We start from the raw sequence: 15347 nt of genomic DNA on the forward strand, positions 1-15347 counted from the left end.
CAGTTCTGCCAAGAAAACAAAACTATGGAATCTATCTTGCATCTGCTAGCCTAAGGATTACCATGACCACTGAGTGTAAGATATATACTTTATTTCTAATTCTAAGATGGCATCTCTTCTCTGTTTAGCTCAAAGCACTCTGAAAAATGACACAGTATAAAAAATAACTAAATTGCTAAAAAGAGATTTACACAGAAAAGGAAATATTTATCCCAAATTGTTCTCTTTTATTCTTCCTTTTCTACTTAAAAAAATTATACACAAAACCGTAACCAAGTCTGAGACAAAGAAATAGTGCTTAATATTTAAACAGAACAGTAACCAAAAGCCAACCAGCACAACTCTTTCTGTTGATGCTAGGGGGACTCTCCAGTGGTCTTTCAGTTCTTTGCATGGAGAGCTCACTTTTGACTAAAAGTGACTTTTGACTAAAGTCAAAGGGGGTGTTAAAGCTACCTTGACTCCTGCATCTACTCGCCTTGACTATCCTCCCTGGAATAGGTAACAGGATCCTATTAGTAAACAAATCCAGCTTATAAAAACAATTTAAAGTGCTAAATAAGTATGCTGAAGGAGAAATTATTACTGGCTTTCATGTTCACCCTCTCATTGTCATTTATTTTTAAAGATCAGAATATCTTCATGGAGGAAATTGTCCTGGTAAATACTTGATACTGATTTTCAGCTCTGAAATAAATACTGAATGACAGTGCATGAGTTGACTTTTGGTCCCATTAACAAAGCTAGTCATGTTGCTGAGTACCATATATGTACCTAAATTCCAGATAGGCTTGAAGGAAGACAGGGAAAGGAAAAAAGAAAGATAAGAGCAAGGGGGGGCTGAGAGGAAAGGAAGAAAATAAACAGAAGGAAATGGTAGCAAATGTTAGGTGCCTCTGACTGTAGTAGATAGTCATTTCCAAAGTAAAAATCAAGCTAAAAAAAAAACTTACTGAGTATAATCAGAAAAATATTTACTGATTTTTTTTTTTTTCCCTTAAGAATTTGATTGCAGGGGAGCGTGGGTGGCTCAGTGGGTTAAGCCTCTGCCTTCAGCTCAGGTCATGATCTCAGGGTCCTGGGATCCATCCCCACATCAGGTTCTCTGCTCAGCGGGGAGCCTGCTTCCCTCTCTCTCTGTCTGCCTCTCTGCCTACTTGTGATTTCTCTCTCTGTCAAATAAATAAATAAATTTTTTTTTTTTTTTTTAAAAAGGGAATTTGATTGCAAAGCAGGGTCTCAGTGTTACCAGGTTAAATGCCTACTCTGTATTTGTCAGATTAGGCATACCATTTTTGCAGAATCTTGTAGCAGTGTAATTCCATTAATCATGCTCTGGTACTTACATGGTTGGTAAAGTTATCTTCTCAATAAATCTTTGCTAACAAGGCTTTTGGCCTGTTTGATAATTAGCTACTGTAATGTATTTTTCATGCAATTAGTCAGAACCTGTCACCAGGAATGAACTTGCCTTCTGTGGGAAAATGCACTCAGTGACCTGCCTCATCTTTCTTACGTCTCACACCCATGATTCACTCATCTGCATAACAATAAAGCCTATTGTATAGTGAACAGGCATCCAGAAATCTATTTAAAATTAAAGAAGAATGTAATATTCTAATCCAAAGAGGGAAGATGACTACTCTTTTGCTTTATCATTTATCACCTTTAATAATGTCATATACTCTTTTGCTCCTTTAAAGTTAACATTGCAGGGTACCTGGCTGGCTCAGTTGGTAGAGGATGTAACTCCTGATCTTGGGGGTTGTGAGTTCAAGCCCCTATGTTGGGTAAGCCCCCATGTTGGGTATAGAGCGTACTTAAAAAAATAAATTAATGAAGTTAATGTCCATGTAAAGATTTATAATTCAAATAGGAAAATCATTCATTTATTTGTGTTTATTTTTTTCGAGACCAAAATATGCGTTGCTGGATGAATGTACCAGTGCTGTCAGCATTGATGTCGAAGGAAAGATATTTCAGGCTGCAAAAGGCGCTGGGATTTCCTTACTATCTATAACACACAGGCCTTCTCTGTGGTGAGTGTTCCCAGTGTTAATTTGCAATAGATGGTTTTTCTTTATATTTCTCAGAGAATAACTCTGCCTAAACTTTCACTATAGAGCATAGACTATTTCACTTATTTTCTACCTATATTTCTATTAAATTGCTCACTGGTAGTGTAGATACCCTAAAACCTAACATTGTAAGATTAATGTGCTATTTGAAAATGGTTATCACATTCCAATAATTCTGAAAATAAATTGAAAAATTGAGTGATATTTTTTAACTGAAAATATTCATAATGCATAGCATGTACTGGGAAAAATATATTTCTGTAATTTTATATCATCTTTTTAGCCCTTTTTTCAAAATCCAGGAAAAAAATTCCACAATTTAATATTCTCCCAAATGATTAAGTTGGAGAAAACACAGGGGAAAAAGCTTTTCTGGGGGAGGAGTTTTGTTTTAAGGAAAAATGAATGAAAATATTTTCTAAATAACAGCTCATTAAACTCAATGGGATTTCCCCTATTTTTTTTTATAAAGATTTTATTTATTTATTAGACAGAGATCACAAGCAGGCAGAGAGTGAGAGGGAGAGAAGCAGGCTCCCTGCTGAGCAGAGAGCCCGATTCGGGGCTCGATCCCAAGACCCTAGGATCATGACCCGAGCCGAAGGCAGAGGCTTCAACCCACTGAGCCACCCAAGCATCCCAAGGATTTCCCCTATTTAAAAAAAAAATAACACCTTTACCATTCCCCTACTTTTCTACTGATTCATCACATAATAATAGTTGCTATTGCAGATTCAGCACCTATTGTGTTCCAGGTTCATTTTATTTAAGTCTCGTAACAACTCTATATTGAGTATGGGTAGTCTAATTAGACCCTTGCAGATGAAGAAACAGAATTAGAAAAATGAGGAAAGTAACTTCCATGATCACACTCTCTATACTATAGTATGCTGCTCTACTTATTATAAGGAACTCGAAATGCACTGTATATGTAAGCCATAAAAACACTTGTTCATTCATAGTACACTCGTCTACTTGGATATTTCTGTTTCTTCAATCAAAATCTTTTCTTTTGATATATTAGTAACTACAGTGGACTCTGTACACGTTAGTCTCGTCTTTCCCAAAAGACAGAAAAGACTTCTCTCTCTCCATAGCAGGTGGCTAATCACATTCAATGCCAAAGCTCTTGTCATGTACATGATTTCAAACCTAGGCTGAGTAACAAGCTTTATTGGAGTTAATCCTGGAAGCCATTCTAGACTTTTCACTGTATAGGGAATGTTTACTTTAAAATTATGAGTTAACTGAGTATGCAGTTCAGATCAGGCTTTCATTGTTTAACATTCTTTGATTCTGTGTTCTACTTCTGTTGCGTAGATAGTAATCTATTTTTACTCTTTATTTAAACATTCGAATTTTTCATAATTTTTTCCCACAGAGAGGTGACCTGAAAATAGAGCATTTCATGAAGTGACCTTTTCTATAGAACTGTGGAGTTTGTCTCTCTGTCATTAAGAACTAATTGGCATATGGAGTGATAAGAGCCTGATTTACTAATCTCTCCAGAAGCAGTCTGGATATAGTCCAGGATAAGTACATGGCAGTGAGTGTGATTCCTCTGACTTTTCCCTGGAGAAAATCAAGAGGAACTAGATCTTTACAACACATTACATCAGTCTATAAATCCCCAAATCAGTGACAACATAGAATCACACCAGAAGAACTCTTGAGCCCTTTCTGGTATGGACTTGTCATTTCCAGACATGCTCCCTAATTGATCACATGTTTGGATAACCTGGACTTAGTCTTAGTTCTGGTGCTTTTTCTGACCTTGTCAATAGATTTACTATGCTATTCTGTCATTCAGTTCCTTATTCAAGTAATCTAAAGAGCCACTGAAAATATATTCAACCATTTTTTTCTCTCATAAGGAGCAAATAGGTTTTTGTTGTTGTTGCTGTGTTTTTAAAGATTTTATTTATAGCAGTTTTATGGTCACAGAAATATTGAGAAGAAGGAACAGAAATATCCCATATGCTCTGCCCCCACAACATGCATAGCTGTATTATCAACATTCTCCACTGGAGTCATACATTTGTTATGACTGATGAACCTACATTGACCAATCATTATGACCCAAGGTCCATAATTTACATTAGGGTTCACTCTTGGTGGTGTACAATCTAGGGGCTTGGACAAATTAATAGTTGCACATATCCATCATTATAGTATTGTACAGAGTATTTTTACTGTTCTAAAAATTCTCTATGCTCTTTCTATTCATTCCTCTCTTCCTTCAAGCCCTAGAAATCACTATCTTTAATATCTCCCTGGTTTTGCCTTTTTCAGAATGTCATAGAGCTGGAATCATATAGTATGTAGCCTTTTCAGTTTGACTTCTTCACTTAGTGATAGTCACTTAAATTTTCTCCGTGTCTTTTCATAGCTTGATAGCTCATTTCTTTTTTAGCACTGAATAATATTCCATTGTTTGGATGTAAATAGTTTATTTACACCTTCTGAAGGACATCTTGGTTGCTTCCAGTTTGGGCAATTTATAAATAAACCTGCTAGAAACATTCATATAAATGTTTTTAGGTAGACACAGGTTTTCTCAGCTCCTTTGGATAAATATCAAGGAGTGCAATTGCTGGATCATATGGTAAGAGTATGTTTAGTTTTGTAAGAAACTGCGAAATTGTCTACCCAAGTGACTGTACCTTTTTGCAATTCCCACCAGTAATGAATGAGTGTTTCTGTTGCTCCACAGCCTTGTTGGCATTTGGTGTACTGGATCAGTGTACTGGATTTTTGGCCATTCTAATAGATGCAGAGAGGACAAATTTTTAAAGCAAATAACAAAATATGTGATTTTCTGCCTTTTAGCAAGAGAAATGTGTTTTTAATTGCAGCTATTTATAGGGCATTTTCCTATAAAACTAAAAATCATGTTACTTCTGCATTACAAATTAATTTAGACATTGTACATTCAACACATCTATCATTTCTTATTAGTCTTTCTCCCTAGATGAAATTCTTATTTTTCCTGAAAAGATTTCCATAGAGAGAAAAAAATATATTATATTTTCCCCAGGACAACAAAGGGGTAATTGTTGATTTAAAGATTAAAATCAGGGGCGCCTGGGTGGCTCAGTGGGTTAAAGCCTCTGCCTTCGGCTCAGGTCATGATCTCAGGGTCCTGGGATCGAGCCCCGCATCGGGCTCTCTGCTCAGCAGGGAGCCTGCTTCCTCCTCTCTCTGTCTCTGCCTGCCTCTCTGCCTCCTTGTCTGTCGAATAAATAAATAAAATCTTTAAAAAAAAATAAAAAATAAAGATTAAAATCAATTATCAGTATACAAAGAGGTCAAAAGTTACAGACGCTTATTAAATTATTTGATTCTTGGATAGAATTATACCCCTGGGGAAAATAATACATTATGTGTTAATTTAAAAATTTTTTAAAAAAGAATTATAGCTTTATACCTACCACTTTCCTAAGCTTGATCCTATTAATACAGGAAGCCTACAGATTATTACCAATGAGCCTCAGTTAATATAGTATCTTCCTTGAAAATCCTCTAAGTCAAACCCTGAAATATTATTTTAGCCCATTATATAGAACATACCTTTGAATCTCAGGTCATGAAACACCCATACATTTTCTTCCTCCCATGTAGAAATCAAATAATGTTGTGGGACTGGAGTGACGAGCCAAACCTTCATTATACATTGAAGATAGAAATTGCCCAAGATCAGAACTATTGCATTCTAAAATTACTCCCAGTTGTAATCCAACGTTAAGAAAGTCCAAGAATATTAAAAACAAGATCATTAATCTCTGTCATATGTTATCAAACACATGAACTTTCAACTTGAGAGTGATTTTTAGCCTTTTAGACACAGTTTAATACAAGGTAATTTCCTCCTTTTACAACATGATCTATCCAATCAGAGTAAGATGAAACCAGAGGTCCTTCAGTCAATGAACAGATAAACAAAGTGTGTAAAATCATGCAGTGGAATATTATTCAGCCATAAAAATAAAGGCAGTGCTTTAGGCAGCATAAAAGGCATAAAAGCCATAAAGGCAGCCATAAAAATAAAGGCATGTATTAGTAAATACATGCTATAACTAGATGAACTTTGAAATCATTTTAAAGTGAAAGAAGTTAGTTACAAAAAGCCACATATTATATGATTATATGTATATGAAATGCCTAGAATAGACAAATCCAGAGAGACAGAAAGGAAACTGATGGTTGGCAGGGACCGAGCAGGTATGGGGTTTCTTTTCGGGATAATGAAAATATTCTGGAATTGGATAGTAGTGATGGTTACATGAGCTAGTGAATCAACTAAAAATCACTGAATTTTACACTGAAAAGAATGAGTTTATGGTATGTGAATTATATCTCCAGTGTAAAAAACGAGGTAAATCTACTTGAAATAAACCCACTGATCATAGTAAATAATGACAGATGAGAGCGTAAAAGGGATCAAGAAGCAGGAAAAACTATAAGGAAAAGAGAGGAAAACTGGGGACACATAAGAACATGGGCCACTTCAGCATAGTGACAAGATGGAGGGGCTCAGCCATGCAGGGCCAACTCTGCTATCATTATTCTCTCCACGCATCCCCCATAAATCCCCGAAACCAGAGTGACTTTAGCCTCTCCTTAGGACAAGATGGACTGTCTCCTGTCTCATCAATAAAATTATCTCTATGCTTCTCTGAAGTTTCTAATTATGAACCAGAGCCATGAGAAAGGAAATTACATTATAAGAAAGCATGGAAGTATCTTTAAAAGATTTTTATCGAAGAGTTCATTTTTTAAAAGTGTTTTAAAACTTTTTTTTTTTTTAAATATGCTCCACACCCAGCATATTACTCACAACCCTGAGATCAAGACCCAAGCTTAGATCAAGAGTCTGACACTCAACTGCCTGAGCCACCCAGGCATCCTTGAATTTCCTTTATTTTTATTAGTTTTTTTTTTTCCCCTGCATAACCTTTAAAATTTTTACTTTCTTTCCTCAGCTTCCTTTCCATATTCCCATTCTAACTAAGCTTTGTTATTTACTCAGGAGTCATACTGGGTTTGAAGATAAATTAATTAGATACAAATAGCATGTCTTCCTTAGCAATTCATATACATTCAGGATATAAAAGAAATTTAAGATAAGCAATAGAATTTCCAAGAGATCAATGACTTCTGGGGTTAAAAAAAAAAAATCACAATATTCAACCTCTTAAGGGATTCTTGAAAATCAAATGTAAAATAGGCACCTTACTTAAAATTTGCCTTTGAATATCAACTGGAATGATAAACCTAAAATGGCTTTTCACAATTATTGCTAATAATATTATTTCATTTTAATTATGCAGGAAATACCACACTCATTTATTACAGTTTGATGGCGAAGGAGGTTGGCGCTTTGAACAATTGGATACTGCTATCCGCTTAACACTGACTGAAGAAAAACAAAGGCTAGAATCTCAGCTAGCTGGAATTCCCAAAATGCAGCAGAGACTCAATGAACTATGTAAAATTTTGGGAGAAGACTCAGTGCTGAAAACAGTAAAAGACAAAGATGAGACATCCTAATTTGTTTTGACATGTTTTAAAAGTTAATTTTTAGCTGAAGACTCAGTCTGTTACAGTGCATGCATTGTATTTAAGCTAAGCACAGAGAAAAAAGAGGAAGTAAGAAATGTTTTATAAAACTTTAGCATCAAGGAAATATATGATCTGACTTTTCAGAAGAAAATAAACAAATGCATTATGTGAGATTAGTCATTTTGGCTTATACTAATTCCTAGCAAAAGTCTAATTCACCCCGTCAAACAGGATTTTCCGGGTGAATTTATGAAGAATACCAGATTTACTATGTGTATGTGATGTGTCTGAGGTGCTTAACAAACATGGGAGATATCTTGAGAATGGAACAACTTAAGAACAGCATATGGTTTGAAACAAGGTGCATAAAATTAGAAGTTTGAGTAATGTTTCAGTCCATTTGTGATTATTAGTTTAATAGGTAGAATTCATGTTCATCATTACTCACCAACTAAACCCTGTATACAAAATAGCTGACAGTCTGATAAATAATTTCAATATGAAAAAATTATTTAATGGCAGTGGTTGAAAGAAAGAAGCATGGCTCTACATGTATAAAATGCCATATTCTTAAATTTTAGATTTTGAGCATCTTACTATGGGCACATAACAAATTAGTTTTAATGAGAACCTTACGTATTTGCTAATAAACTCGTTCATTTTAAGAAGAGAATTGCCAATACAGAAAAGGAATATCCCAACAATGTGTGTCTTAGCCTGTTACTTTGCTCAGCAGCATTATCTACTGCAACTTCTGTCCAGAAATACTCAGCTTGGTTTTGTGCTCAAAGGAGGAATCCATCACATTTTTAAATAGCAGCACTATAATAGAATATAGAGATTCTCAAAATCACAGTAGTAATAAAATGCAATGAAATAGCACTTTATAATTTACAATCCTTGTTTATATCATTTCATTTTAATTCTTGTGGCAATGTTTGAGGAAACTATTATGTACCTCATTCACTTTTGAGAAAATTAACACTCAGACTTGCCTTTATTATGCAATTTATTTAGGGAAGATCCAAGATCAAATGAAGTTCTGATTCCTTATCCAGTTCTATTTCCACTTTCCACTATCATCCTTGAAATCTAACTGGGCTATAATATCAATAAAACTTAGATGAGATGTTGAAAAAAAATAAATTTGGTAATGTTAGTGGTATTATTATTTGGTTATTGATTACAAGATGTGGAAATTAAATACAAAGTGGAAAGAAAGGTCATTGGGCTGTGATTTAAAAAGAGCCAAGAAAGCAAATTTTTCAGCAACAATGCACTCATATTGAATATTAACATACCTCTACAGCTAGCTATCAGAAGGGAAATTCATTGTGTTATAGGTAAATTTAGTATTTATTGAACATAATGAGAAAGAATCTGCATGGAACAGTCCGTATAAAATAAATCTTACCTATTCATGTGCCCTGACGTTGGAAGTACACAAGCCAGAACTGCATTTTAATCTCCTATTGCCTATGCCACCATGTTGATAGGCCAGGAAAAATGAGAATGATTGGTTGTTAGTGGTTTGGGGTTTTATTTACATATTTAGACACAACCATAATCAATGCTAAGTCAGTGATTCCCAGACTTTCTCAAGTGTAGAGGACCTAGAAGTCAATCATGATGACTGTAGTTGAACAGCATGACATTTTCACATTTTCAACTCTGCTGTGCTTATTAAGACATTGTTAGTTATCAATAAATGTAACCATCTCAAGTGAAGGAATGCAGGATAAAAGCCTGATCAGTACATCTGTCTAGGTTTTTCTGTTATTATCTCTAGGTACTCGTATTCTTTTGTCAGTTACTGCTTCTTCCTGTTAGAAAAGTGAAGTGGGTATCCCCGGTTTGAAAAAATGCATGGAGCCAAAACTTAAACCTGAAAACAATGATCCATTAATCTTAATTTCTATATTAGCAGTTACTCAGTTTATACTGCGGTAGGGAACAGCGTGAGGCAAGTGTCTTAAGCTAACTTTTCAAGGTACAAGAAGAAAATGAAAGTCCTCATTTGAAACATGTGCATAATTTCCATGCCTTAATTTTCACAATTTGAAAAAGAAAGCATTTAGGACTTGATATATTGTGTTTTGAAACCTAGATACAAATGCCAAAACAAATATTAGATTTGTAATTAACCCTTATTTGATACATCCTACGAATGAGCTGAAGTAAGATTCATTACAATGTACGGGATTTAAGGATGTTTACAATTCTGTACTAAAACTGTACACACTGTAATTTAAATGTTACAGTTCTAAGAAAAACATGTTTTACATGAGCTTTTTTGTGCCTATTTTCTGAATTTTCATCAAGGACCAATATCCTCTAATTTGGAGGGGAAATATCTGTGATTTGAATTTGTATTGATGTACCATTTAACTATTTCCAAAATGGTCCAATGAGTATACCATATTTTACTATTCTTGTAGTTGTATTTTATGAAAAAGGTGAACAAAGTTGAGAAACTAAAGAGGGTAGATGAGGAAAGGAAAAAGAAAATATTTCCATTTTCAAAGTACTTTTACCATGTTATCTATTTGCCCAAATTTTTGACTTCTAGGATTTGGGTGTTTTGTCAAAGAAAGCTATAAGTTGAATGGAGCTTAGATTTGTAAATGGGCACTCTTTGGCTAACTTCTGAACTTGGAAAATAAGTTGCATTCTATGAAAATGTTGCATTTTATTTCTTCAGCATGTATTGTTAGGCCTAGCATGAGTCTAAAATAGTGTGTGTTCTTGTAAACACGGCAATGTTTAAGAAAATCCCTCTCAAGGAATCTCAAGGAAAATGATACATCCTGATATTTAAAGCAGGTTTACATTTGTTTACAATAGGAATGGTTTTCCCTTGACAATAATTTGAGTTTTGTGTCAAATTTTGCTCTGTCAGTAAAGGAATAAGTGAATATGTTAGTTTTTTATTTGAGACCTTTGTCCCAAGTATAATTTCATATTTGGCAATAGGCTTAGCCTATTAAAGTTGTTTGGAAAATTTTTTGATTCCGTAAGCCCAGAAAAATTTGTTACTTACTGGAACCTAGACCTGGAGAATGTTACACACTTCTGAGATGTGCAGAAAATGGTAATGATTATTAAACCATTGATTAAGAAATGTCTTTGATAGAATTACTTTATGGGCAAATAGTATTCTCATTTAGAAATGTAAAGTACTTTCATATAACCCAGGGTATTGACATTTCTGCTGATATACCTTTAGGTATGTGAAATATGTTTTAGAGCTGTACTTGTCATGTTTGCGACGTCAGAACTTTCAGATGGATGTATAAAATATTTTTATTAAAAGCAAATTCCTTCTTCCATTGTCGGTGCCTTTCTTGACTACCCAGTACTAAAGTGCTTTACAGGTTTTATTGTGAAATTTCCAAAACCAGTTATCTACACTTAAACACAGGGCCTGTGTTAATGAAAGCAAGTGAGAAAAATGTCCTAAGGGTAAAAGTTACTATATAGCTAAGCTAGAATGTGGCTATGTGTGACTACTCTATAGTATAGTCTCTGTCCAACAAGCAGTTACTTGAAGGCAACATTTCTTGTGAATTCCTTCAAGCATCATCAAAACCATTTGATTAATCAAAGGAATTACAAATTGTTCCAGGGTTAGAAAATGTCCTATTTTTATATTTTAAATGACTGTTGGCTATGTGTCTACATACATCTCACTTATAAGTTGTACAATATGCAATCTTTTTTTAGGTAAATATTTTAAAAATTATTTTTATTAACATATAATGTATTATTTGCCCCAGGGGTCCAGGTCTGTGAATCATCAGGCTTACGCATTTCACAGCACTCACCATAGCACATACGATATGCAATCTTATGTAGTACTATGAACAACAGTTCCCAAATAGTTGCTTAAACATTTATTTTCTTTATTAATTCAACACACACTTACTTATTAAGTACCAGCCTATGCCAGGCACTGTGCTAGGTTTTACAAATAAATAAAATATGGTCCTTGTCCAAAGAAGTTTACTGTCCACCGAAAATTAGGAAAATGAGTACCTTGAGAGGAAAAAGTTGATAGCTACTATATATAATTTACCAAGAAGGCACAAAGCATTGCATATACTTGACTCACCACATCTTCACTAAACTGTAATTTAATAAAAGAGGAAGGTGAGGACAGAAAGGTTAAGTAATTCATCCAACCTCATACAGCTATTAAGCTATAGAACTGAAATCAGAAGCTAGCAATATTTGATTACGAAGTCTATGCAACTCCCTATCACTTTCCCTTTAATTAGTTTAGGTCAATTTTCATTATAACTTTTAAACTCTAAAGTTGTAAGTATATTTTTCACTGGCTCAGGGTTTCTGATTAACCAAAAGTGCATTTTTTTTTCATCTAAAAAGGAAACGTCACAGAAGTTATATTTTCATTGTTTTTATTATAAATGTTGGATGCAGTCATATGGGAGAAGAAGAACAAAAGGCAACTTTTCAAATGTTTTGAGGAATAAAAGTCCAAACCGGTTAACATTCATTCATTTAGTAAATATTTATTGACGCATTCAAGGTACCACGTACTGTGTTAGGGATTCTAGGTGAACAGCACAGACCCCGTCTCAGTCCTCATGAAACGTTTTAGTATGCCGATACTAATCAACTGTATGCCCGTTAGATGTTGTGGTCCTGTCTAAATGGCATCTTTGTTTTGTAATATCTTCTCAACTCTTGTTATTTCATGCCTACAACCACTCTGTTGCAAGATTTAAGCAATAAGCATTTTTCTGGCAGCGGGACTCCCTTGATTACACATTTAAAGGCTTCATAATCCTCATGCCCTCTAACTTGGTCTAAATGACAAGGTCCAATAGAACCAGTCTGCAGGGCTGTATCATCCTTCACCAGGAGGTGCTCCTGTATTTAGCATGTTGCCTTGAAACCTGAGAAACATTAGCTTCTCAAGTTCAGGTCATGTAAAGTGAACCAGTTTGGGACAATGAAGAGTATCTCACTAGTGTTTACACAGAATACAGATAACTGTAGCAGGAAAGTTCCAAAAAGCAAAAATAAGATTAAATTGAAAATAAATAATAAGTAATTATAAAAGTGAGTACACAAGTCTTCTAATGTTAAGCACATTGAGAATTATATGCTCTAACTCAGTACTTGTTACCCAATGTAGAAGACAGTGATTAAGTATTCACTTTATGTTATGTTATTTAATACCTATAATATAGATTATGCAACAGTGAAATAATGAAATATTAAACATTGATGACTTGTCAAATCATTTAATTGTAGTTAGTTTAATCCATATAAAATAGGAGGCAACCCTATATATCAAATATATTATTTAACTTTTATCTCTTGAATATATTAAATTTAATAATTAAAATGTATTGGGTCTACAAATCCCTTTTTAACTGAAAAATATAAAAGCTTATTCTAATGAATATATATAAAATGAATGTGAATAATATGAATATGTATGTACATATGTAGTTATACACATATAAAAATAGGACACATACTTTTTTTAAACCCCAAATGGAACATTTACAAAATTTGATCACTTATCAGGCCACATAATAAGTCTTGATAAAGTTCAATCAATTTCTCTCTGGAAAAAAAAAAAGGAATTGGGCCTGAACTTCATGTAAATGTATAAAACTACAAAAGTTTATGCTAGAAAAGTGCCTTGGGACTCACATAAGGATGGGGTAAAAGGAGTCCTATAATAAGATCTCATTTTTTTGGAAAGCTACTATTAAAAAAAAGAAAAGAAAAAGCTACTATAAAGTGACATTTTGCAACATGCAGATATTGATAACACAAGTGTGATAAACAATGATGAAGCAAGTGTCAAAGCCCCTTGTTCAGGCTAGCTGCTTCTTCCATACGACAGCCTTCCATTCACAAAGGTGATGTGTAGATAAGTGAGGTTAATGCAGATCCAAGCACAAACATATATTTTTCTGCAACCTAACACACACACACACATACATGCACACACACACACAAATTCTAGAAGTTTAATACAGGAATACCTGGGTGGCTCAGTCAGTTAAGTGTCTGCCTTTGGCTTGGTTCATGATCTCAGAGTCCTGGGACTGAGCCCCACATCAGGCTTCCTGCTCAGGGGGGAATCTGCCTCTCCCTCTCCTTCTGCTCCTCCCGCCCCCTGCACTCCCATTCTCTCTCCAGTTAAAAAAAATTAAAAATTAAAAAATTAAAGTTTAATACAAAAACAGCACAATGATTTTGAGGACTTAAGTAACAAATGATTTTTTTTCTATTGTGATAAAAAAACGTAAAATTTACTATCTTAAACATTTTCAAGTGTACAGTTTAATATTAAGTACATTTACATTGTTGTGAAACAGCATCATCTTACAAGTTGGAAGCTCTATACCAATGAAGTAATAGCTCTTCTTTCTTTCCCTCTCCGGCCCCTGGAAACCATAATTCTACTATCGATTTCTGTGAATTTGACTATGTGAGGTACTTCACACAAGTGGAACTGAACAGAATTTGTCCTTTCGTGATTACCTTATTTTGTTTAGTATAATGCCCTTAAAGTTCATCCACACTGTGACATGTGACAGGATTTTCTTCCTTTTTAAGGCTGAATAAAACCCATTGTATGTTTGTGCCACATTTTGTTTATCCGTTTTTCCATTGATAGAGCAGGTTGTGTCTGCCTTTTGGCTATTGTGAATAATACTGCTATGAACATGGGCGTACAGATATCTCTTTGAGATCCCACTTTCAATTCTACTGGGTACATAGCCAGAAGTGGTATTGCTGGATTGTGTGGTAGTGCTGGTTTTAATTTCTTGAGGAAACTTCATGCTATTTTCCTTAGTGGCTGTATCAATTTACATTCCTGCTGACAGGGGACAGTGGTTCCAATTTCTCCACATCCTCACCAACACTTGATATATTTTAATAGTAACTATTTTAATGGGTGTCAGGTGATATCTCATTTTGGTTTTGATTTGCATTTCTGATGACTAGTAACTTGAGCATCTTTTCATATATTTCTTGGCCATTTGTATATCTTCTTTGGAGAAATGTCTACTCTGTTTGAATAATGTTTTTTTTTTTTTTTAATTAAGACTTGTTTCATAATGTTCAAGGCCCTCCATGATCTGGCCTTAATCTGTTTCCTCTGCTTCCAAAAAGCTGTCTCTCCTTATCCCTCCTCCATCCCTCTGTTCCTAATGAGGAACAACAATGGACATGGCAGGTAACCAAAACCAAAATGAGATACCACCTCACACCTGTCAGAATAGCTAAAATCAACAAGTCAGAAAACAACAAATGTGGCAAGGATGCAAAGAAAGGGAAACCCTCTTACACCATTGGTGGGAATGCAAGCTGGTGCAGCCACTCTGGAAAACAGTATAGAGGTTCCTCAAAAAGTTAAAAATAGAGCTACCCTATGACCCAGCAATTGCACTACTAGGTATTTACCCCACAGATACAGATGTAGTGATCCGAAGGGGCACCTGAACCCCAATGTTTATAGTAGCAATGGCCACAGCAGCCAAACTATGGAAAGAGGCCAGATGTCCATCAACAGATGAATGGATAAGGAAGATATGATATCACACACACACACACACACACACACACACACACACATACAATGGAATAGTACTCAGCCATCAGAAAATTCTTGCCATTTGTAATGACATGGATGGAACTAGAGGGTATTATGATAAG

The 15347-nt window shown here is 34.7% G+C and overlaps 1 protein-coding gene across 2 annotated transcripts in view; it reads left to right on the top strand.

Annotated features, from left to right (window-relative positions):
• LOC111161351 (ATP binding cassette subfamily D member 2) overlaps positions 1 to 10969 on the top strand; it is a 63794-nt gene extending 52825 nt beyond the window's left edge. The window contains exons 9-10 of one of the 2 annotated variants that reach the window (XM_022524952.1): positions 1914 to 2039; positions 7409 to 10969. In XM_022524952.1, the coding sequence (XP_022380660.1) occupies positions 1914 to 2039; positions 7409 to 7628 (346 nt within the window). In that variant the 3' untranslated portion in view covers positions 7629 to 10969. The remainder of the gene's footprint in view (positions 1 to 1913; positions 2040 to 7408) is intronic. The other variant, XM_022524953.1, reaches the window with a different exon arrangement.
• Positions 10970 to 15347: the final 4378 nt, after the last annotated feature.

The sequence above is a fragment of the Enhydra lutris genome, unplaced genomic scaffold (genome assembly GCF_002288905.1).
Source record: "Enhydra lutris kenyoni isolate GAN:26980312 unplaced genomic scaffold, ASM228890v2 scaffoldscaffold84, whole genome shotgun sequence".
In the NCBI taxonomy this organism is placed as follows: Eukaryota; Metazoa; Chordata; class Mammalia; order Carnivora; family Mustelidae; genus Enhydra; species Enhydra lutris.